Raw genomic sequence first — 26,889 nt, 5'->3', positions numbered from 1 at the left:
CGTCCATCTTGTCGTCTGACTCTGGGGAAGATACATGTAGTGTATTTCTCAAGTTTTCCTTGAACAAAATGTTTCATAAAAGCTTATTTGTGTACCCTTAGAAATGTACTGCCTAGCAACTCCCCAAACAAAATAAATTATGATAGTTGTCTACCAATAATCATATTTCTATTTTGTTGACTTTGTGTGCTTGTTTGTCTGCGTTAGTTAGTAGATACATTTGACTTGTGAAATAATATGTCTCGGAGAGCTTCACCTGAACTACACAACCCTCTCTGAAAAGGATGAGTGGCTTTCCTCATTGGACTGATCAATTAAATTGTATATTTTCTTGGAAATAATATTATGTATAATATACATTATGGTGGTTGTTGGTGGTTAGAGAGACTGTCCTGTAACCAGAAGCCCCTGCATTACCCAATATGTCAATCCCTCCTTGAGCAAGACACTGAAATCATACCAGGGGTGCAGCTCTGACTTGTGATATGCAGCTAAATCAATTCCTAATTACACTGTGTGTAGTCAAATGTACTAAATGTAACATTACTCAGTGATATGAGTACTCATACAATGTATTGTCCAACTGTACTGTACAATAGCCTGCCCCCCCCCCCCCCCCCCCTACCTGACTGACCTCCTTCTCCCTTACCGCCCCACCCGTTCCCTCCGGTCCTCTTCCACTGCTTCCCTCACTGTCTCGTCATTCAAACTTAAAAGTTTTGGTGACCGGGCTTTTTCACGAGCTGCACCCAGACTTTGGAACACCCTCCCTCAGACTGTCCGATACTCTCCCTCACTCTCCACCTTTAAATCCTGACTCAAAACCTATCTGTTCTCCCAAGCATACAACCTTCCCTACCCATAACCACCCTCCTCCAACCTACCACCTCCCCTTCCCCTTCCATACTTTCGCTCCCTCTGGCGTCGTTGGAAGGTGTATTATAGGCTAACTTCTCTTCTCGTCCATCTTGTCGTCTGACTCTGGGGAAGATACATGTAGTGTATTTCTCAAGTTTTCCTTGAACAAAATGTTTCATAAAAGCTTATTTGTGTACCCTTAGAAATGTACTGCCTAGCAACTCCCCAAACAAAATAAATTATGATAGTTGTCTACCAATAATCATATTTCTATTTTGTTGACTTTGTGTGCTTGTTTGTCTGCGTTAGTTAGTAAATACATTTGACTTGTGAAATAATATGTCTCGGAGAGCTTCATCTGAACTACACAACCCTCTCTGAAAAGGATGAGTGGCTTTCCTCATTGGACTGATAAATTAAATTGTATATTTTCTTGGAAATAATATTATGTATAATATACATTATGGTGGTTGTTGGTGGTTAGAGAGACTGTCCTGTAACCAGAAGCCCCTGCATTACCCAATATGTCAATCCCTCCTTGAGCAAGACACTGAAATCATACCAGGGGTGCAGCTCTGACTTGTGATATGCAGCTAAATCAATTCCTAATTACACTGTGTGTAGTCAAATGTACTAAATGTAACATTACTCAGTGATATGAGTACTCATACAATGTATTGTCCAACTGTACTCTTATAACGGTTCATTAGTCCTGCTCAGTGTGGTACACACGTCGGTGGGGGAGAGAGTGAAGGGTTGGAGTTTAGCAGGGAGGGCAGCCTTGGTGGGCGCCTCCTGGTTGTCCCTGTCAAAGCAGGCATACATGTTATTGAGCTCATTAGGGAGGGAGAGTTGTTTATAGAGGTTTATAGTCTGTGATGGCCTGGATGCCCTGCCACATGCGTCGGGTCAGAGTTGTTGAAGTGCTCTTCAACCCTTAGCTTGTGGCTGTACTTCGTCCACTTGAGTCCCCTATTCAGGTTAGCCCTGGCTGAACAGTAGCCCTGGCTGAACAGTAGGTCTGCATGTCACCAGATCTAAAAGCAGTGTCACATGCCTTTAGCAGTATACAGATCTCTCTGTTCATCCACGACTTCTGATTTGGGGAATGTAGTAATCTGTTTAACTCAATCTGCGCCATCCACGTATATATACGTGTTTGCTCGCCATGCGTTGAACGTCAATCACGTATATACGCCTCGATGCATGTGTTGTGCCGGATTATGTCGGGGACCCAATGGACACCAATACTGGAAATCGCGATCAGACAATTGGAATATTCTTTTTGGAATACCCCGATCAAAGGTAAGGACGTCAATTCCACTTTGATCCTACAATGATTTCATATCAATCCAGTCGATCAACATTATGTAGTATTCAAAACGAATGCCGTTGATGACGATCAGAGCATCAAAAAACGCCCCCCCCCCCCCCCCCTCTTTGATGCATTCATGATGAAACATAATACCTATTATATACCTTTGATTTGGAAACAGTAGCATGTCCAGGCGAGCAACACGAATGCATTTAGCAAAATGCACACATCGTTCCATAGTGCCGTTTTCAGGAATTAGCCAGGATCACTCTGAAACTATACAATATTCACGTGAACATATACATGAAAAAATGTATTCTTTTCCACATGTTGAACTGTCTGTTGTTACTGTCAAATGAGCCATAGTATTGTCTCCATAATAATATTCTCACCTCCATCTCGAAAGTCATGGAAAAAATAGTCTACGAACAGGTCGAAAAGTACCTAGCGGAAAAAAATCTAATCTACGAATTCCAATCTGGCTTCAGAACATCCCACTCCACTGACACATGCCTTCTCTATTTGAATGACCACATCAAACAAGAGGTGGACGCAGGCAAATACTGCGGCATGGTCATGCTGGACCTACAAAAGGCCTTTGACACGGTCAATCACTCCATTCTGATTGACAAGCTAAAAGCAATTGGTTTTGATAGTCTATCAGTGAGCTGGATGCAATCCTACCTTGAGGGGAGGGAACAGATGGTGGAGGTAAACGGTACCCTATCCCCCCCCCTCACAGTGAGCTGTGGTGTTCCACAAGGAAGCATACTAGGACCGCTACTGTTCTTAATTTATGCAAATGACATGTCGTCAGCTTGTGACTGCAACTTGTTCCTGTTTGCGGACGACTCAGCCCTGCTGGTCTCTGACAAGAACAAGTTACAGGTTGAAAAAACCCTCAGCTCGGAACTAGGCAGAATCTGCATATGGCTCGCTAGATAACAAACTATCATTACACATGGGCAAAACAGAGTCCATTCTCTTCGGTTCAAATAACAAACTCAGCAAGACCGACGGCTTCTCAGTTACAGTGGGTGACAATATTGTCACAAGGAAAGATGAAATTACCTACCTGGGTTCCATCCTAGAGGCTAATCTCTCCTGTGACAAAATGGCATCCAATGTAATAAAAAAAGTCAACCAACGAACTCGATTCTTGTACCGGATCTCCTCTCTGGTAAACAAGAATACCCTGAAGACTCTGGCAGGAGCACTCATTCAGGGGTACTACGACTATGCTTGCACCTCATGGTACCAAAGCACCTCAAAGGCGCTAAAAACAAAATTACAAACATCTCAAAACAAACTGGTCAGACTACTGCTTGACCTTACTCCTAGAACCCACCTCACCCCTGCCCACTTTGACAACCTAGGATGGCTTAGAGTAGACGACAGAGTACAGCAACTTGCAATGGGCCTGGTCTACAAGATACACTACACAACCAAGGTACCCATGTACATGTCAAAATACTTCCCAAAGGTCAGTGAATACCACGATCACAACACCAGAGGGAGCTCCACAAATCATGTTAAACCCAGATTCGGCTCAAATAAGGGACTAAACACGTTTCGCAATTATGCCACATCAATGTGGAACGCCCTACCCAAAGCTGTAAAGGAATGTGGATCACTACCCACTTTCAAAACCTCTCTCAAGGGACACCTACGGGAGACTGCAATTCAACACTGGCCCCTGTAAATATCCTAACCCAACCCCCTCCAATGTACAGTCATTTACCTAGTATGGTTTTGTCAATAGTCCAATGTACAATTTTGTTTGTTTACACAGTGTCTCCTCCCCCCCCCCCTCAATGTACAGTCTTGCTTGTTTATACAGTGTGCCCCCCCCCCCCCCAACCACCTCCAATGTAAATTACCCAGTATGGTTGTCAATATCCCAATGTACCCAACCCCCCCCCCACCCAACCTCCTCCAATGTACAGTTTCTACGTCAAATGTATATACTCCCTTTTCTTGACTCCTTCTGTATCACAAACAGTACTGTATTTGCAAATCTGGTATGTCATAAATGTATAGATGTAGCAGTACTGACTATCTGTATGTCATGTATGTCATATATGTCCTGATTAATTGAAAATGGGGGACCCTGATGTAAACAAGACGAAAGTCTTTCTCTGGTCTGCATCCCCTTAACAATTGTGTGTATTGAGCTGTACTGTATTGTACCCATTCTGCAATCTGTTAATAAAGTTTTCAATCAATCAATCAATCCATAGCTATAATATAGATATAGCCCTGCAAACACTGCAACGCACAGAAAATGCCTATATTTTAAAGCGTGGCGCATTTACTACAGGATGAGGATAATAGCCGGCGCTCAAAGTGTTAAGGGTGGTGAAACTGTTGACATTGGAGTTGAGGTGTAGGAGTCCATGTCAGTATGGGAGTCCAGGGTGGCCTGGGTGGCAAACGTACTCTAGTCTGTTTTTTTAAACTGGTGCTACAGAGTTTACCCCCTCAGGCCAAATTTTGACTGTTCAAACTGAGAGCTTCACGAGTGGAGTGTACATGGGTAGAAGGAACAAATAAAGGTGGTCTGGTTGTCCCAGGTGGGGGAGGGGAACAGCGTTGTACTGTATGTATCCATCAGGTTACTATGATTGAAGCTGTTTTTTTCATCAGACCAACTAGATCTCTGCACCGAGAGGCAATACTTTTTTCCTTCCTTGGTTAGTGGGCAGTGTTGAGCATATTGAATAGGTAGACATGTCATGTGTCTGCTTCTGTATGACATCAGTCACATCACAGTGTGCATGCGTACAACAGACAGGTGTTGATATAAAAGAGCATGTGCATTTTTCCAGACCAAACTCAGTCCATGTTTTCAGTCTTTTTTCTATACGTCGAATACTAGCTAGGATGATGTTAGCAAACTACATTGGTTGTCTGCACACGTGGAGACTTCTGCTGACAAAAATGTCTCACGCAACAGGTTATGGGCCCAGTCAAAGTGGCCAAAAGTGGTTTAAATTGTTATACGGCGACGAGAAAAACTTAGAGTTATGGGAGACAAGGTTTTTGGCGCACATGGAACTGCGCGGGCTCAGTGGAATTATCCTGGAAGAGCCGGAGATTCACTATGACGACGAAGAAGCACTTGATGAAGATGCAGCAAAGAATGCAGAAGTGATAGATTTGTTCATTGATGATGTCTGGTAATATCTTATATCTAAAGGCCCCAATGTATAATATTCCTGATGGGGCCTGGAGCAGTGGCTCTGTGTGTCTGTGCTCTCCTCCTCCCTGAATATGACCTGATGACCTCTGGCTGAAGGCCCCTTCCACACACAGGGCCGGCTCCCTCCTCACACACATGCACGCGCACATGCACACACATGCACGCGCACACGCACACAAGCTGTCACGCCCCTTTGAGTTATGGAGATGTTGTTCAAGAATAGGGGTCTTCTACATCTGGAAGCAATTAGCCCCCCTTCTTCTGACCAAGCACACACACACACACACACACACACAAGCACACACCACACAAACACCCATACATACACACACAGAGACATACACACACCCCCCTCCCCTTTCTCAAGAGTGTATAAAATGACATGTAATATGGACATTCTGCCTCTTTTGTCTACTGGTGATGTGCCCGCGCGGGGTGACTGACTGTCTTCTTCTCTAATGAATAAAACCTCCGTTTGAGAAATACTCTGTCTTCCGCTTCGTCTTTCGGCCGACTGGCCCACAACTAAATCAATTAAGAACTCACGACCAGGGATAGGCTAATCCCTAACAAATGGAGGTTCCGGAGTGAGAATTGATGTGGGCCAGCCGCAACCAAGGACGGGACGGAGGAATGGAGACGCGGAGGGGGAGAAGACGATGCAGAGGATCCAGCAGTCACTACCAGCTGTCTGCAGCGCGTCTGAACCAGGGGTGAGATACCAGCAGCCCCTCAGACGTCCGTGACCAGACCACCAGACGACCGGATGACAGGCAGGAGGAGACGAAGGACAGACGGGCCAGGATGAGAGGCGACCGGAGGAGATGGCAGCTGTGCGAGAGGCCGGAGATGACCACCGCAGCACCGGAGAGGAACACCGCAGCCAGGCACCGCTGGCACCGCAGATCAATCACCGCTGATCGTCGTCTAAGACACGCAGTTCGTCCACGACGAGAACGGGGGAAACGGCCGCAGGAGAGACACTGAGCTGAGTTGGAGTGACGGTGGGGCCGGCCGGCGAGAGGTGGAGAGGACAGTCTGAGACACTGGGAAGGCGGCGGACCAGGGGAGACACGTTTGTCTAGGGGACCGCACCCTGGAACGGGGACCAACCTCAGGAGGTCAGCCCTTGCCCTCCAGAAGACGGGGCCGACCCAGGTGGGCGGTGCACTGTAAAAGAGGGAAGGTAGCGCCCTGATGGACGTTGTGTGTGCCTGAGTAAGGGGGGTCCAACGGGGTTACTATATCGTCTGGAAAGGTTGCAAATTCTGTGTTTCTCTCTTTCTTCTCTCTCTCTCTCCCGCTCTCCCCCCCTCCCTCTATCTCTCTCTCTGCTCTCCTGATGTTGATTATCCCGTCTGGTATTGGATGTGATGCATGTAATGAGGTGACAATCGACGGATACAGATCAATGAACTGTGTGTTGACGTTTTATTTAACGTCAAAAGGGGGAATTGATAGATTTGTTCATTGATGATGTCTGGTAATATCTTATATCTAAAGGCCCCAATGTATAATATTCCTGATGGGGCCTGGAGCAGTGGCTCTGTGTGTCTGTGCTCTCCTCCTCCCTGAATATGACCTGATGACCTCTGGCTGAAGGCCCCTTCCACACACATGGCCGGCTCCCTCCTCACACACATGCACGCGCACATGCACACACATGCACGCGCACACGCACACAAGCTGTCACGCCCCTTTGAGTTATGGAGATGTTGTTCAAGAATAGGGGTCTTCTACATCTGGAAGCAATTAGCCCCCCTTCTTCTGACCAAGCACACACACACACACACACACACAAGCACACACCACACAAACACCCATACATACACACACAGAGACATACACACACCCCCCTCCCCTTTCTCAAGAGTGTATAAAATGACATGTAATATGGACATTCTGCCTCTTTTGTCTACTGGTGATGTGCCCGCGCAGGGTGACTGACTGTCTTCTTCTCTAATGAATAAAAGCTCCGTTTGAGAAATACTCTGTCTTCCGCTTCGTCTTTCGGCCGACTGGCCCACAACTAAATCAATTAAGAACTCACGACCAGGGATAGGCTAATCCCTAACAAAAGCATATGCTGAATTAGTGCAGTGTCTGGATAATAAAAGTGTATCTCTAGTAATGAGAGACGCGACACGGGATGGAAGAAGAGCGTTGGCGATACTCCGTGAGCACTACGCAGGCAGGGACAAACCTAAAAATGGAGCTGCCACATCCAGCTGCCTATCTGTTCGCTCCGACGAGACTGTGCTTACTTTTGTTAATATTTATAGTTTTAAGAGTTCTGTTTGTACCAGCTGTTGGTGTATTTAATGTGTATGACCGGCAGTCACTCATTGACATTGGATTAAGAAAAACTTACCATCTGGATTGCTCTCTGGATCGGCTCGCTGAGCAGCAACAATGGCCTGCTGAGATCCTAGGCGGCCCAGGCAACAACAACAAAGGACGCAGGTGAGGAAAAAGAGCCGGCGTTCGAAACAGACTACGATCCAGGCGACATAGAACGCCATTACCCAGCATATTGTTGGCTAATGTGCAATCAATAGAAAATAAATTGGACGACATCAGAGCACGGATTCAATTCCAAAGAGACGTTAGAGACTGTAATGTTCTCTGCTTCACCGAGACGTGGCTGACGCCGGACGTCCCAGACCACGCAATCCAACTGGCCGATCACTTCTTCATCCACCGCAAAGATCGCACAGAAGAATCCGGTAAACAGCAGGGAGGTGCACTAGTCTTCAACTATATGAACAGAAAAAATAAGAGTGGTGGAGGAGTGGCTGTGTATGTGGATAATAACTTGAATTATAAGATTGTAGAAAAAATGACAAATGTGATTGATAATTTATTAGAATGTATAACAATAGAAATATGTGTAGAAAAAAAGAAAAATATAATTGTGAGCTGTATATATAGAGCACCAGGTTCGAATATTGAAGTTTTCAAGGACTGGATGGAAGAAATGTATATAAACAATAATCAAAAGGCTATTTTCATCTGTGGGGATTTTAACATTGATCTTTTAAATCCAAACAAACATAAAATGACTGAGGAATTCATCAACACATTGTATAGTTTGAGCCTTTATCCAAAAATCACAAGACCCAGCCGAATCACATCCCATTGTGCCACTCTGATAGACAATATATTTACGAACATTATAGAAAACAATACAGTGAGTGGATTACTAATAAATGACATCAGCGACCATTTACCAGTTTTTACAGTTTATGACAACAACTACACAGAAAACAAGCAGGACAATAAACTACAATTTAAACGAGTAAGGACTGAAGAATCAATGAACGCTTTCAAAAATGATTTGCTACTACAAAATTGGGAGATAGTATATAAAGAGGATGACACTGATAAAGCATATGAAACATTCTTATCTATATTTAACTTACTATATCACAAACATTGTCCAATAAAAGAATATAGCAGTAAACATAAACACTCAGACAGCCCATGGATCACAAGGGGATTACAGAATGCATGTAAAAAGAAAAATACACTATATAGAGAATTTATAAAACATAGAACTAAAGAGGCAGAAAATAAATATAAGAAATATAAAAACAAGTTGACTAATATTATGAGAAGATGTAAGAAGGATCATTATAGTAGAATATTAGATAACAACAAATATAATATTAAAGGTGTTTGGAAGATATTAAATGGTATTATCAGGAATGGATCAAGACAAATAAACTATCCTCAGTATTTTATGGAAGAGGATCAAACTATTAGCAATATGGATGATGTGGTTAACAACTTTAATAAATTTTTTGTAAATATTGGACCAGAATTAGCGGGAAAAATCCCAGATCCAGTGACTCCTGAAGACATAAAAGACAATTACATTGAAAGAAATCCTAGTTCAATGTTTCTGGAAGCGGTAGATGAAAATGAAATTATAGAAACTACTAATAAATGTAAAAACAAGACATCTACAGACAGTAATGAAATAGATATGAAAATAGTAAAAAATGTCATTATTGGGATTTCAAAACCACTCACGCACATCTGCAATTTATCATTCAAAACTGGTCGATTTCCGAATAAAATGAAAATAGCAAAAGTCATACCTCTGTTCAAGACTGGAGATAAACACCACTTCACAAATTATAGGCCTGTTTCTCTACTTCCTCAGTTTTCAAAAATATTAGAAAAACTCTTCAACAACAGATTAGATAAATTCATTGATAAACATAATTTACTCACCGATAGCCAGTATGGATTCAGAACACACCGGTCAACATCACTAGCGTTAATAGAACTCATTGAAAAAATCACAAATTCCATAGATCAAAAAAAACATGTAGCTGGAGTATTCATTGACCTAAAAAAAGCATTTGATACTATTAATCATGATATATTAATCAGGAAATTGGAGAGATATGGGATCAGGGGGGTAGTATTGGACTGGGTAAGAAGCTATCTAAATAAAAGACAACAATTTGTGACAATGAGAGATTATAAATCTGAATGTTTGGACATTGCTTGTGGTGTCCCCCAGGGGTCAGTGTTGGGTCCAAAACTGTTCATCTTGTACATTAACGAGATATGTAAAGTATCCAATATATTTAAATGTATTTTATTTGCGGATGACACTAATCTTTTTTTTTCTGGTGAGAATGTCCAGCAGCTTTTAGAGGTCATCACATCTGAAATGAAGAAATTGAAGGAATGGTTTGATAGAAACAAATTATCATTGAACTTGAGCAAAACTAAAATTATGTTGTTTGGAAACTGTAGATTGGATACTCAGGTACAAGTTAAAATAAATGATGTGATTATTGAAAGAGTTTATGAAAATAAATTCCTAGGTGTAATAATAGACCATAAAATCTGTTGGAAACCTCACATAAAACATGTCCAATCTAAACTCTCACGAAGCATTTCAGTCATGAGTAAAGTAAAGCACTTCCTGGATAGAAAATCACTCTACATTCTCTACTGTTCACTAGTTTTACCATATTTAAATTACTGTGCTGAAGTCTGGGGAAACAATTATAAGTCTACACTACAACCACTTTTTATACTCCAAAAAAGGGCCATAAGGATAGTTCACATTGCAGGTTATCGTGATCACACTAACATATTGTTTCTGGAGTCAAAGACATTGAAGTTAAATGATCTTGTGGAATTTAAAACGGCACAATTAATGTATAAAGCAAAAAGTCATGCACTTCCAAGAAACATTCAAGAATTGTTCTTTGATAGGGAGGGGGGTTATAATCTGAGGGGAGAACACAATTTAAAGGTGCTAAACGTACGCACTAACATGAGAAAACACTGCATCTCAATATGTGGAGTGAAACTGTGGAACAGTCTTAATGTGGTGTTAAAGCAATGTCCAAACATGAGACAATTCAAACTGATGTATAAGGAAATTATGTTCACAAGGTACAGGGATGAAGAAGGGACTTGATATTCACAGGTGTTTACATTTTTATTTTGTTTCTATTTTATTTTATTTTATACATATATAGTTTTTGTTTTTTGTTTTGCATATATATATATATATATATTTTTATTTTTTCTTTTCTTTTCTTTTCTTTTTTATGTTTAAAATTGTACACTCATTTGAGTAGTGGAAAAGGGGTAGGATTAAATAAGTGTATACTTCTTCCTACTCCTTTTCGAACATGCAGATTGAGTTGTTTTTTTCTTTTTTGTTATTGTTTGTTGTATTCATTGCATGTTCGAAATAAAGACTTCAAATCAAATCAAATCAAAAAAAATAGCAATTGGTGAGATCCAGGCAACGTGAAAGAGCTTTCAAACCACTGCTCCCCCAACCTGGAGTATATATCCATCAAGTGCCGGCCTTTCTTTCTCCCGAGAGAGTTAACGTCGGCCATCCTGATCGGAGTGTATATTCCCCCCCACGCAAACACTGGAGTCGCGCTGTCCCTGCTTTATGACGAGGTACACAAACTTCAAACAGCTAATGTTGACGCTGCTATTGTGGTTGTGGGTGGTTGTAGCGCCAATCTGAGAAAAGTATTGCCAAACTTCTACCAGCACGTGACTCGTACTACCAGAGGCGGAAATATTTTAGACCACTGCTACTCGCAATTTAAGTGTGGATATAAGTCTCAAGCTGCTAGTGGTTTCAGCAAGTCAGATCACGACGCCATCTTCCTTTTACCACAATATAAACAAAGTCTCAAGCACGCCCCGGTAGTATCGCGAGATGTGCAGCGATGGTCTGTAGAATCAGAGGAGACGCTCCAAGCTGCACTTGAATGTACAGACTGGGGGGTGTTCCGTGATAACACAGATAACATTAATGACTACACGGAAACAGTGCTGGACTTTGTTTGTACTTTGTTAAAGAAACAATCCCCACTACCACAATTAGAGTTTACCCAAACCAAAAGCCCTGGGTAGACAAATCCGTCCGCGAAGTTCTGAAGGCGCGCACCTCAGCCTACAATGCCGGGCTTGTGGCAGCAAACATGAATGACCACAATGTGGCGAGATACAATGTTAGGAGGGCAGTAATAGAAGCAAAACGGGGCTACAGGGATACAATTTAACTTCAATATGAACAGGCTGACTCTAGAGCTATGTGGCAGGGCCTCAGAATGATGACAGATTACAAAGGCACCTCCCTCAAGCTGAACAGTGACATCTCCTTAGCAAATGATCTCAATACCTTCTATGCAAGGTTTGAGGCTGGGAATAACAGCACCAGCCTACAAACCACTGCAATAGAGGGGGGGGGGGGGCACTGCTGATGGAGACTCAGTGTTCAGGATAACAGAACATGAGGTGAGGAGGACCTTTAAGAAAGTGAATATCAGGAAGGCAGCAGGACCGGACGGTATCCCCGGCCGCGTCCTAAAAGTCTGTGCCGACCAACTGGCCCGGTATCCACTGAAGTATTTAACCTGTCCTTAGAACAGGCTGTCATCCCCACCTGTCTGAAGAAGTCCACCATTATCCCTGTACCCAAAAAATCCAAGCCTGCTTGCCTCAACGACTACCGCCCTGTAGCTCTCACCTCCATAGCCATGAAGTGCTTTGAGAAGCTAGTGAAGGGCTACATCTGCTCCTCCCTCCCCATCAACCTGGACCCCATGCTATTTGCATACCGCCCCAACAGGTCCACGGAGGACGCCATAGCCCATGTGCTGCACACAGCAGCATCACACCTGGACAAGAGGCAGGGGAACTATGTGAGAATGCTGTTCATCGACTACAGCTCAGCATTCAATACCATAGTCCCCTCCAAACTCATAGCCAAGCTCAGGGACCTGGGCTTGAACTATGACCTCTGCCAGTGGGTCTTGGACTTCCTGACGGGTAGACCCCAGGTGGTAAGAGCAGGCAACTGCACCTCCACATCCATCACGCTCAACATAGGGGCCCCCCAGGGCTGTGTTCTGAGTCCCCTCCTCTACTCCCTGTACACACATGACTGTGTGGCACAGCGGAACAACAACACAATCATCAAATTTGCTGATGACACAGTAGTGGTGGGCCTGATCTCTGCCAACGACGAGAGGGCCTACCTGGAAGAGGTAGAGAATCTGTCGCAGTGGTGTCAGGAGAACTGCCTCTCCCTGAACGTCAGCAAAACAAAAGAGATGATTGTGGACTTCAGGAGGTCGGGGGTCAGGGACTACGGCCCTCAGCATCGACGGGGCACCAGTTGAAAGAGTGAACAGTTTCAAGTACCTAGGAGTCCACATATCCGAGGACTTGACATGGACCACACACATTGACAGTGTTGTGAAGAAGGCACGGCAACGCCTCTACTTCCTCAGGCGCCTAAGGAAGTTCCAAGTCAGTCAGAAGATCCTTAAGAACTTCTACTCATGCACAATAGAGAGCATCCTGACTGGCAATATCACCTCCTGGTTTGGGAATAGCACCGCACAAGACCGCAGCAGACTACAGAGAGTGGCCCGTTCAGCCGCACGCACAATTGGAGGGGGGCTTCCCACTCTCCAGAACATTTACAACAAGCGGTGCATGGGTAAGGCTAAGAGAATTATCAAAGACTCCAGCCACCCAAACAACTGCCTATTTGAACTGCTGCGGTCAGGCAAGCAATACCGGAGTCTCATGGCAAGCACAGAAAGACTCAGAAGAAGCTTCTATCCCCAGGCCATCACGTTGCTCAACGAACAATAACACTATGCAACAACCATCAAAAGCACTCACAGCACACACATCCACACGCACACACTCAGTTTAAACAAACAACTCACTGCAGCACCCACTCTACACACTTTAGAACACCTAAACACACTTTATATTTATTGGCAAAGAATTTGCACTACAACCCATACCTCAGTACACCTTACTGTAAATTGTACCTAAATTGTACCTCATCCCATTTCTGCTTTGCACTATATAGTATATTGTAATTAGTATATTGTATGGTAACTCAGTTACTTCTACTCTGCATTGAACATTGTACATATGTACATACTGAACACTTGTGTCTACGTACGTGACTTCTATTTTATACTTGCTATACTTATTTTATTTTATACTTATCCTTTTGTCTAGCACAGTCTCTGGAGCGTAACAGAAAGAAGCATTTTGTATAAAAGTATTCTGTACTTCTGTATGACAACTAATAAAGAAACTTGAGAAACTTGAACTACAGCAAACAAATTTTCCCTCCAGGCTAGGAGTCTGTGGGGGAAGCCTTTTCTGTTCATCTTCTCTCCATTAAGCAAACAGTGTTGGTTAACTAACGGAACGTAAACCAATCCCGGTCACCCTCTTTATCTGGGAACGCCCAAACCCAACTTCGGTCACGCCCCATCTTGCGCGGCATTCTGGATCTTTCCTCACAGCCCCACCAGATTTTGACGTCGAAAGGTAGGTGATATGAAATCATACTTATTTTAGAGTATATATATCAAATTTCATGAGTATTCATCTATATTTAGTCATCTAAAGACTACTAGATGTGAACGTTTGTACCACTGCAACGTTATAATTGTTCGAATTAGCAAAAGCGAAAGGCCTCTCCTCTGTCCTGATTCTCCTAGATCTATCTGCAGCCTTCGACACAGTCAACCATCAGATCCTCCTCACGGCCCTCGCAGGAATGGGAGTGGCTGGATCTGCGCTGACATGGCTGACATCATACCTCAACGACCGCTCCTACCAAGTGTCATGGAGAGGGTCGGCCACCCGCCCCCTCCGGACGGGTGTCCCCCAGGGCTCGGTCCTAGGACCCCTTCTCTTCTCCCTCTACACTAAATCACTGGGTAACATTATCACGTCTCATGGCTTCTCATATCATTGTTATGCCGATGATACTCAACTCTTCCTCTCCTTCCCTCCCTCAGATATCCACGTCTCTGAGCGGATCTCGGCCTGTTTGTCCGACATCTCCGCCTGGATGACGACCAACCACCTCAAACTGAACCTAAGCAAAACAGAATTGCTCCACCTGCCGGCCAAATCCTCCCCCCTGACCGACCTCTCCATCACAGTCGAGAATGCAGCTGTGACCGCGTCCCCGACCGCCAAGAACCTTGGTGTTGTCCTTGACGACCAGTTGAACTTCTCTGCTCACATCGCAGCGACAACCAGAACCTGCAGATTCCTCCTGAGCAACGTCAGAAGGATACGCCCCTTCCTGACAAAAGAAGCCACCCAACTCCTCGTCCAATCAACAGTCATCTCCCGCCTCGACTACTGCAACGCACTGCTAGCTGGCCTCCCGGCCACTGCCACCAAGCCTCTTCAACTCATTCAAAACGCAGCAGCCCGCCTGATATCAAACCTACCGAAGTCGGCCCATGTCACCCCACTTCTTAGGGACCTGCACTGGCTCCCCATTGCTGCACGTATCCGCTTCAAGGCCCTCGACCTAGCATACCGTGCAGCAAAGGGAACCGCTCCCGCCTACCTCCGGTCAATGGTCTCTAACTACACACCCTCAAGACCCCTACGCTCTGCATCTTCTGGCCGCCTCAGACCTACTCCTATCCAAGCTCCCGGAGGGTCATCAAAGAGAAGCCGCCTATTCTCAGTCCTTGCCCCACAATGGTGGAATGAACTACCCATCCCAGTTAGGACAGCCGAATCCCGTCCAATCTTTCGCCGTCGACTAAAGACTCACTTCTTCAACCACTATCTGAAATGATAAAAAAAAAAAAAAAAAAAAAAAAATCTAACCCTGACTAACCTTACTGTCATGCACTTGTCCTAATAAACTAACCTACACTGTAACACGCAACACTTGATGAACATTGTTACTCAGCTGATAGAGTTGTACCCTTCTTGCTGTCTTGTCGTACAGAACTTGTAAGTCGCTTTGGATAAAAGCGTCAGCTAAATGACTAAATGTAAATGTAAATGTAAATGAATGTGTTCGGGGCGACGCTGTTTCCCAAGTAAAAGTAGCATCCTGTTCCTTAAACATGAACTCCCACTCGCCCCAAGATGAAGTCAGATCGTTTGTTTATGTTGCTAGCATATATAGCCAGTGTTTTGTCCGACGAAATGTGTTGTACATTTGTAATCTTCTTAATAAGAGATCTAAGTTTGTCTGAAGTAGGGTGACCAGGTAGTGATGAACTGAGGTTGCGCGAAAATAATCGAAGGGAGAACAATAATTGTCGCGGGGAAAATAATGAACTGGTTTTCTCTCTCTCTCTCTCTCTCAATCTCTGTATAAAAAAACATCTGAAGCATAGACAGACAGAGTGACAAAGTCCAGAGACAGCACAGCAGACACGGTAGGTTTGTGTGTGTGCTTGTTTGTTTCTCTACAGGCAGGGCCGGACTGGGGAAATAATTCATACCGGGAGATATAGCGCGAAATATAGCCCCAGTCAGGCCACTTTTTAAGCGGGGGGTCTTGGGGTCCCCCACCAGGATTTTTTTTGTTACAAAGACTTAATTTCCTGCATTCTGGTGAATTTTAGTGCATGTGAATCACAAACTAATGAGCCAACAATTGCTTAGTACAATGTACTGTTATGGACCTCAAATAAAACTGTTGTGGCACTAGCAATGCTACTCTCTCCACCTTCAAAAAGAAAAAAGCAAGAGCACAAAATATTTTTCTATTTACTATTATAATACAGTTAACCACTCTCTCCTGTAAGGGCCTTTCTTTTTCTTTGTTTTATCCCTCTCTCCTCCACCCTTTCTCTTTCTTCCACTGTCCATCTTGACATCAACGTTAATTGACTTTCGCTCTACTGTATCTCTCCCGAGTCCCTCACTACCTGGCTCATTGCCTGGCTGTTATTCTGCATCTGAGTGCCGTCTGCCATTCCATTCGCCGCCTCCGCTGTCAATCAGTTGTATCGCCTGGTCCCGCCTCCACCAATCACAAGCGGCAGCACGGCTCCATTGTGTGTGTGTGATCCGCCGGACCATGAGAGAGAGAGTCAGATAGTTCTCCAACTCTGTGGCAGACAGTGAAATCCTGGTTATTCCCCACCCATCTAGGTTATCTAACTATCGCGCCGCGCCGCCGCCACAACTAGAAACAATCGCCTGGCAAAAAAAATTAAAAAATAAAAATTGTAAAAAAAAGTTTTTTTTTTTTTTTTTTTTATATAATTTTTTTTTTTTTAATCTGTGCAGGCCAGGCCACCGGGAAAACTCCCGGTGCTCCCGATGGCCAGTCCGGGCCTGTCTACAGGTGAATGGAGGTGTGTGTGTGTGAGGCTGCCATGCTGAACTGGGTGAAGGTAAGGTTGTGTGTGTGTTTGCATGTCTGGTAATATTTCGGCATAATCATTTTGGTTTCGTGCTCATTCATATTCAAGTTCATTAACAATAGGCAAGATCTTCTTGATACCTTCCATTGTTCTTCATCTTTTCATCAGAATTTCACTCATATCCAACAAACCATAGCAATAAACTAAATTCATCATTGAGGTCAACAACCTCCTTATCCATATTCAAAAAACAATTCAAATCTAATTTAATTTCATCATAAATCACTCACATACAGTAAGTTCCCAGCACTGTTTTTTTTAAATAATGTGCTAAATAAATCAAATAAAATAAACTCGTCAGTCGTACAATAATAATAAAGTTCATATTATTTTACTTTCTTGTTTAAAATATTTTTGTGTGTTTGCAGAGCATGCCTAATATCCGGCAAATGCGGAAGAGGGAGAGGAAGGTGCGTCTGTGGGCCCCGGAGGCCATGGACCAGGCCGTTGCAGAGGTCAGAGCAGGCAGGTGGAGTGCAAGGCGGGCAGCCACGTTCGAGGTCCCTAAGTCCAGCCTGATCCCGGACACCATTGACCGTGGGAGGGCAGCCTGCGCCAAGAGGGGGGCCATAGAAGACTACTTCAAGCTCCTCACCACCACCTTGGAGGGACATGGGCTGAGGGAGAAACCCCGTCATATTTACAACTGTGACGGGACAGGGTTTCAGATGGACTCCAACCGGAGGAAGGTCGTTGTGCCCCGTGGGACGAAGCATGCCTACAGGCAGGCCCAGGGAACCAGGGAACACATCACGGTCCTGGCCTGCCTCAAGAGTTCACCCGAAGATCTGGAAAGGTCAGGAGGAACACCACCAAGGCCCGCCTGCTCACCGCCCAGGAGATGACGGATGCCATCGACGAGACAGAGGACCGCGCCACCCGCGCCGAGGCAGGAGCTCTGGCCAGGGCAGACCGACAGCGGCAGCGGGCTGAAACATCAAGGACTCCCACAACCTCCTCCCGTACCCCGCGTGGCGGCTCTCTCCACAGCCGCAGAAGAGGAGTGTATGAATGAAAAAATTTATAAATATGTATGGTGTGCTGTAAATAGTTGATATTGTTCTAAGTTATGTTTATTATATTTTTTATATATTGTTTATAAAATGTTAAAAAGTGCTGGCTGTTGTGTTAAATTTGTCATATTTTTGTTGAAAACACATGTACTCTCAAATGTTAATGTGACAAGTGATTGTGATTAATATTTTGTTTGTTAGACAAATAAAATGGGGATGTTGTTTGCTCCTGAGATGAGATGGTATAGACAAACGCTTTATACACTACCTTCCAGTTAACAGTAGATGGCAGCATTGATTTTAAAGGATGAAAACAGGTTCAAACAAAATAACATTTTCCAAGATCTTTTTTCACAGTTCACAGGTCAGCAGGTCAGTAAAAGGTGATGAAAATGCGATCTGATCACAGGAGCGTTAAACTATGAATGCGCCCTCACGTCACCTCAGTACAGTGACCGTGAATGGCCACCTAATTATCATAATTAAAGTGCATCATTAGCATTATGTTTGTTGTCTAAAGGGAACTAAAATGGTACAATTTAAGTTTTTAAATGATATCCGCATATATAGGACAAATAAAACAGCGTTATTTTGTAAAAAACTCCAATGAAAACGGCGCAAGGTACGTAATATTCGCTATTGTTATGCAAATGTGATAGAATCCTATAAAAAGGTGGACGCACTTGGGCACCATGACGTTACCTCAGACTACTCCAATATACGACAGCAGCTAATAGATATCGTGTTCTGCAGGCTTCTTCGTGTTGCTGGCGATGGCGGTCTACACGGGGGTGACGTCAACTACTATGGCAAACAATACGGGAACTGGCGATTCTCGTGGTCGTATATAATGGGCTGGGTGGCCGTGGTGCTCATGTTCTTCTCAGGTAGGTGCCGTGTGGTCGAATCAAACATGGGCGTCTATATCCACAGTTGACGGTTCACAACTTCTGGATCCTCCAATCACAACTGTGTGCTTCCCTCGGGCAAACAAAGGGTGATTGGTCAAAAAGAGGGCAGGCTTAAACTAGATCAAACCAAGCCGATTCACTCTTTTGAGAATACACACCGTATTGATTTTTAATTCTTTGTTTTTCCAGGCATCTTCTACATGTGTGCCTACCGGATGCATGAATGCCCAAGAAACTCTAACTCACGCTGACCTGACTGAACACACCACAAAACACTGGTTCATCATTTATAGCTATGAGGAACTAACTTTAGTTTCCTACACACCTGTCATTTCCTGTAAACTTGACCATTAACACATTGAGTGCCACGGACACTTTTTGTCGTTAGTTCATGCCGACCTTTGAGTGCCCCCGACGCTATATAGCGTTTGTCGTTTTTTTTTTATTGGCGATTTTAATTCATATTTCATCAATCGAGCCTTGGGTTAGTGCTGCAGTCTCTTTGAGCTCAATTGGGAAGATACCGCCCCCTATCGTCTCTCCCTGTGGTACTGCACCCCATTACTTTACACTGATGCAGGGGTGGTGGCCAGTTTCCTCATTTTACTTTTCCATCAAGGCCAACTGAAGGATCAATTGGAATTTATTTGACCAGTCTTAGGATAATCAGAGCTGTTTTCACAGAGATATAAGCATATGCCCTGTGTGTGTGTGTGTGCGCGGTGATCGCTGATGAGGAAATGAGAATCGATTTTTCAGCCCGCCTCTATAGCGTGCATAAGTACACATATACTATCGATAATCTAGCGTTTATTTGAAAACTATTCATAAATAGGCAGAAGAATTACAAAGTTTTTGTGTATGCTAGAATATTCCAGTAAATGCCTTTTATCACGGAATCTATATATTTTCCTGAAAAACGAGGGCTTTTCAAAATGCTATAAAACGAAAATGAACCGATTAAAAAACAATCCGTTTCGACAATGTTGACTGCAAACAAGTCATTGATAAGCGACAGGCAGATTAGACACATAGCCATAATGTAAGACAGAGATTATGCGTTCACAACGTTATCATTGAAGTGGGTGCTGGCATTTAACCATGTTTCCAATGTTAATGGCTGGCACTCAAACTGTTAAAGAAAAAGCTGAATAAATGGAAATATCCAAACTGTCGTCAGTTAAAACAAATAAATACGCCATCCCTGTCATAATACAGTAGATATTAACATAATTATTGTGGAAAAGTCCCATTATAACATCAACAACTTGATCAGAGAAAGAAAGGAGGTGAAGGTGTGATCAGATTTGAAAAGTTGTTTTATTATAGTGTCCTTTCAGCCTCATTAGATCCCACTCCTCAAAACAACATGCTGTGTTGGAAATGTCAACATTTAACCCGAGTCGACGGAAACAGACACTGGAGGGAAAACAAAAGTGCAAAGGCCACCATGGAGATGGTGCTTTCCAAGCATACACGTATGAAATAAGTGACCCAATACAACAAAAACAAGGTGATGTATGACAACAAAGAACTCTTAATACAACGATTCTGCCATTGCTATACCGTGATCGCGATGCGGAATGAGCACAGGAAGCGAGGAGGCAAGTCGAGGGAAACGTCTCGTTTAATCGACCTCCTCGATGGTGGGGCCGGATGAGCCACCGCCTCCTGCGGGTGCGGCTCCGGCTCCTGGGAATCCGAATGGCATCCCGCCCATATCTCCCATCCCGCCCATCCCGCCCATCCCTCCCATCCCTCCCATCCCTCCCATCCCTCCCATCCCGCCCATCTCCCCTGGCATCCCCCCGGCGCTCTGGTACAGCTTGGTAGTGATGGGGCTGCAGACCTTCTCCAGCTCCTTCCGCTGGTGCTCAAACTCGTCCTTCTCTGCGGACTGAGAACAGAGAGAAAAAAAGGTTAATTTCACAGAAGGTGGTTTTTATTTTATTTTAATAAATGTTAAATTAATTATCTTTAGTCAAAGAGAAAATCCCCAGACTTGCAAAATACACAACTATAAAATGTCATGGAACAGTGAGTACCATTGACTATATTTCCGCCTAGTTGCCTTACTTTACGATTCCCTTGTTAGGTAAACAGAGTGCCCCTTGAAAGGAAGGGGGGGGGGGGGGATTCGCTTGTAAAAATGAAGGAGATTTTGCCATTTTTAGTGATTGCAAAAGTCGTTGCCACTTCCCACTCTTGCACGAGACGGCATCGTGTAACCCCTGCTCCAACATAGTGACCCTGTTGTGAAACACTTAAGAGACACCCTCCTACCTGGTTCTTATCCAGCCAGCTGATGACATCGTTGCACTTCTTCAGGATCTTGGTCTTGTCCTCATCGCTGATCTTGCCCTGCAGCTTCTCGTCCTCCACGGTGGACTTCATGTTGAAGGCGTAGGACTCCAGGACGTTCTTGGCGGAGACCTTGTTCCTCTGCACGTCGTCTTCGGACTTGTATTGCTCGGCTTCCTGGACCATGCGCTCGATGTCCTCTTTGCTGAGGCGACCTGATGAAGGGCAGAACAAAAAAGGATGGGTTTCTTAAAAAACGGTTGCAAGGGAGGCAAAGATTAGAGTAGATTCAAATGTATTATCATATAGTACAATGAAAAGAGGTTTGGCATCCAACCAGAGTGCAAATGTAACAGTAAAGTGCAACAGCAATATACAATGTACAGGTGATTAAACTGGGTACAAAATACACAAATGAGTACTACCGAGTGTAGTGCTAATCAGATGTACAGAGTTGGATTATATAAATGGCCAGCAGCGTAGCTAGTAAGAGTAGGATACATATAAAGATATAGTAAGGGACTATGTGTAAAAATATCTTCGTTCTCAGGTTCACCTTTGTCGTTGGTGATGGTGATCTTGTTCTCCTTGCCGGTGCTCTTGTCTGCGGCGGCCACATTCATGATGCCGTTGGCGTCGATGTCGAAGGTCACCTCGATCTGAGGGACGCTGCGGGGGGCAGGGGGGATCCCCGTCAGCTCAAACTTCCCCAGGAGGTTGTTGTCTTTGGTCATACCTCGCTCGCCCTCATACACCTGCAGGCACAAGTTCAGGTAAACAGTCAGCGTAGATACATTTGAAATTCAAATAATTTTATTCTAATCGCTAATAAGATATTCCTTTATTGATCCATAGCATAGCAGCATGGGAGGAGGTACAAGTATGGTAATAGTATAAGACATAAATATAGGCAATAAATGGTAGTAAAAGATAAAATAAGCAGTGTAAACAATATAATTAATTAATTACAAGTAAACGGTGTAATCAAAAGGTGCAGATGAGGGTCTGTTTGCCCCATCAGTTATATTATACATTACAATAAATATGGGCTATAAACACTTAGAATCTGAATATATATTATGAGTAGGTAAAATATACAGTATACACAGGTGCAGTATACATAAGGTACCCCAACTGGCATCATATAAGTCATGTGTTGTAGTACATGAAGTTTAGGTGGTAAGAGTAAGAACTTTTAATCCAATAATAGTATATTAATCCAGTAATAGAATAGAATAGAATATGTTCCAATAATATAATAGTATATTAATCCAGTAATATAATATATGTTCCAATAATAGTATATTAATCCAGTAATATAATATGTCCCAATAACTCTCATATCGCTGCTGTCGGGACAAAACCTCATAACTCCAAAAACCCAACTTTTCAGCAGATGAAAAAAACGAACACAGATTTCAGGGTGAATAGAGTTAGGAGGTTTAGACAGATGATCGGTTTAATGCTTTCCCATTGTTTAAACTTTGTAAAACCCACACACACATATGGAGGATGATCTATGGAGTTGATTTATATAAAAAAATGGAGTTATGAGGTTTTGTCCCGACAGCAGCGATATCAGGGGGGTGCCTGTATATTGGATTTGCAAATCTATTATGCATGCTGCACCCCTGATATGAGCGTTCCGCCCATCACCAAGTAGGGGGAAGAGGTTATCAAATGTGGTATATCCACAATTGTACATAATAACCTAGTTAGACATGGCCACATAGACACAACCTGTGATCAAACTAGTGAACTTGATAACCTCTTCCCCCTACTTGATGGGAGGAATGCCTATATCAGGGGGGCAGCCAGTAATATATATGTTCCAATAATATATTAAACCAGTAATATAATATGTTCCAATAATAGTAGTATATTAATCCAGTAATATAATATGTTCCAATAATATAATACAGGTCCAATGAGGTTAGTGTACCTGGATGAGCACGCCAGGCTGGTTGTCGGTGTAGGTGGTGAAGGTCTGGGTCTGCTTGGTGGGAATGGTGGTGTTCCTCTTGATGAGGACAGTCATGACTCCTCCAGCCGTCTCGATGCCCAGGGACAGGGGAGTCACGTCCAGCAGGAGCAGGTCCTGCACGTTCTCAGATTTGTCGCCCGTCAAGATGGCCGCCTGCACAGCTGCAAAACAAGGTGTTTAATTTTTTTATTACATTATATCAGTTTTCAGTCAAGGTTTTACTACGTGATATTGCACCATGTTCAAAAGGTAACATACGTGCACCATAGTAAAACATTAACCTGATTAGGCTGTGACCCAATTGTTATGACATCATGCCACAGCCTCATCAAGGTTAAAGTAACATACCTGCCGCGTAGGCCACAGCCTCATCAGATTAATGTCTTACTAAGTGTTATGACACCACGTTGGGAAGGTAACATACCTGCACCGTAGGCCACGGCCTCGTCGGGGTTGATGCTCTTATTGAGCTCCTTCCCGTTGAAGAAGTCCTGCAGCAGCTTCTGGATCTTGGGGATGCGGGTGGACCCTCCCACCAGGACGATGTCGTCGATCTGGGCCTTGTCCATCTTGGCATCACGGAGGGACTTCTCCACCGGGTCCAGCGTGCCGCGGAACATGTCGGCGTTGAGCTCCTCGAAACGGGCGCGGGTGATGGAGGTGTAAAAGTCGATGCCCTCATAGAGAGAGTCGATCTCGATGCTGGCCTGGGTGCTGGAGGACAGGGTGCGCTTGGCGCGCTCGCAGGCCGTGCGCAGGCGACGCACCGCCCGCTTGTTGTCGCTGATGTCCTTCTTGTACTTGCGCTTGAACTCCGAGATGAAGTGGTTCACCATGCGGCTGTCAAAGTCCTCGCCTCCCAGGTGGGTGTCGCCCGCCGTGGACTTCACCTCGAAGATCCCGTCCTCGATGGCCAGGATGGAGACATCGAACGTGCCGCCGCCCAGGTCGAAGATGAGGACGTTCCTTTCAGCTCCCACCTGGAAGTTAAACGTTCAGAGGGTTCACGTGTGAATTCTGATTCTAAGAGATATAGCCTCATACTAAAACAGGTGATAAGGTGCGTTGGTAAGATGTACCCCATGAGGTATTTTACCTTCTTGTCCAGGCCGTAGGCGATGGCAGCTGCCGTTGGCTCGTTGATGATGCGGAGGACATTCATGCCCGAGATGATCCCGGCGTCTTTGGTGGCCTGGCGCTGAGAGTCGTTGAAGTAAGCGGGCACCGTTACCACGGCGTTGGTCACAGTCTGCAATAGTGACGGGTAAACAGCAAATCAGTTAGGATAATTATACGAGCAACATTGCACATTTCAGAAAGTTAGTTTACTATAAAGGGTATTACATTTCACGGTCAAAATTATTTCCACCCCCAAGGACAAGACAGAAATATAATAGAAGCCTGTAAACTACATGCTCACAGAGACGACGTCCCGTGTTATAGCTTGCTCACCTTGCCAAGGTAGGCCTCGGCGATCTCCTTCATCTTGACCAGCACCATGGAGGAAATCTCCTCGGGGTAGAAGCTCTTGGTCTCTCCCTTGTAGTCCACCTGCACCTTGGGGCGTGTCGAGTCATTAATGACAGTGAACGGCCAGTGCTTCATGTCAGACTGGACGACAGCGTCATCAAACCGCCTTCCGATCAGACGCTTTGCATCTGTGGGGAAAACAGGGAAGACGTAAGCGGAGAATAAGGAAGAATTGCATAAAGGCAGCCAACTTATATTAAAAGGTCCCCTATCTTACTATTTCTTTCACTATTTGGGCAATTTTACACAATTCCTGAGAGTCTATGGAACACATCTGTACGTTTTTTTTTAATTTTTTTTTATCATTGTTTTGTATTTCTGATCAAGTACCTACAGCAGCAGTTTCTGCACATCCAGATTCCAAGCTGTTTTTGGCTGGGCTCCGCCCATACTAGCAATGCGCTTTGAGTGATAGTCACCCACACAGTGTGATACATACGAGAGAGAGCGAGAGATAGAGCAAGGGAGAGACAGATAGAGGGAGAGAGAGAGGAGCTCGACTCTGGTCTCTGCACTAAATAATGGTTGATTGTGGGCGGTGACTACAACCAGGGGCTGAGATATGCAGATCAGTGCCTTATTCACGTCAGCAAAACAGTCAAATCTGAATGGCTTAGTTCAGTGGGGGAGGATCTCGTGACATCTGAACTGGACGAATGCGCCAAAATGAGAATTAGAGAAATAGACAGTGTTGATACAACCCCACATTGCTAGAAAACAATGCTCAACACTGGAAAAGGCAATTTATAAGATAGGGGACCTTAAAAAATATATAATAATTTAAATCCACGTCTTACCAAAGACGGTGTTGCAGGGGTTCATGGCCACCTGGTTCTTGGCTGCATCCCCAATCAGCCTCTCGGAGTCTGTGAAGGCCACGTAACTGGGTGTGGTTCTGTTACCCTGGTCATTGGCGATGATCTCAACCTTGCCATGCTGGAACACCCCCACACAGGAGTAGGTGGTGCCCAGGTCAATACCAACAGCTGGTCCCTTTGACATGATGACTCCTAAATGGAATAAGAGAATTAGGTTAGATTTTTGAGGTGCAGCACGGTGGCATTTAAAAAAGGGGCCATATTATGAATCTATGCAACAGTTTCATACGACTTCCTTGAATCCGTGGAACAGGTTTGTTTTGCAAAGAAACTATTCTCAATCTAATTCAAACTTCGTCAGGGTTCTTCGAACCTTTGTTTTTAATAAAATAATAAAAAAAATAATAATAATAATTTTAAAAATACCTTTTTTTCTATTTTATATCCTCAAACTGAATCCTCAATTTGAATAAAGTGATTCAAACTTCGTCAGGGTTTTTCGAACGGGTGAACGTTTTTAATTAAAAAATTTAAATAAAAAAAAATATTAGTTTTTTTTTATAAATTCTTTTTTTTTCTTTTTTTTATATCCTCAAACTAAATCCCCAATTTGAATAAAGTGATTCATCTGATTAAATGAGTCTTTTTTATTTTATTAAATCAACTTTCCAGCCCCCTGTCAACTGTCAAATGATGTAAACTGTCAACCTGAATTAACATTCAGTATTCAATATTGTCTGATTCAATATTAACATTCAGTATTCAAGTAGAACAGCTAACTAGCCATTGTGGACACTCACCTTTCCACAGCAAAACGGTAGGCAAGGCACCTTGGTTGAGAAATGCAGGCTTCAATCTATGTTGTTTAGTCTATCTGTGCAGTACTGTTCAGTACTGTCCAACGATGCACAATGAGATCTTAAGAGAGAATTGTTGAATATATATATAGAAAACAAATGTTCTAGAATGTTCTATTATGACATCATACTGTGACATCACAAATGTTCTAGAATGGTCTATTATGACATCATACTGTGACATCACAAATGTTCTAGAATGTTCTATTATGACATCATACTGTGACATCACAAATGTTCTAGAATCTAGAACATTTGTGATGTCACAGTATGATGTCATAATAGAACATTCTAGAACTTCGACCGGGTTCTTCGAACGGACATTCGAACCTTCGTTTTTAATAAAAAAATTATAATTGTATAAA

General features: G+C 43.7%; 1 protein-coding gene across 1 annotated transcript; it reads right to left on the bottom strand.

The window, feature by feature from the left end:
* Nucleotides 1–20,661: 20,661 nt before the first annotated feature.
* LOC311225337 (heat shock cognate 70 kDa protein-like) lies at nt 20,662–25,855 on the bottom strand (the record flags this gene model as incomplete). The annotated part of the gene is made up of 8 exons (XM_084310573.1): nt 25,647–25,855; nt 24,772–24,977; nt 24,416–24,568; nt 23,744–24,299; nt 23,278–23,480; nt 21,892–22,090; nt 21,318–21,550; nt 20,662–20,931 (listed from the first exon to the last, which is right to left on the bottom strand). Exons 1-8 carry the CDS (start codon nt 25,849–25,851, stop codon nt 20,662–20,664), a joined length of 2,025 nt encoding a protein of 674 aa, XP_084166699.1. The 5' UTR covers nt 25,852–25,855.
* Nucleotides 25,856–26,889: the final 1,034 nt, after the last annotated feature.

Source organism: Notolepis coatsorum (genome assembly GCF_963971535.1).
Source record: "Notolepis coatsorum genome assembly, chromosome: 1".
Lineage (NCBI taxonomy): Eukaryota > Metazoa > Chordata > Actinopteri > Aulopiformes > Paralepididae > Notolepis > Notolepis coatsorum.
This window is presented reverse-complemented; position numbering and strand designations above follow the sequence as displayed.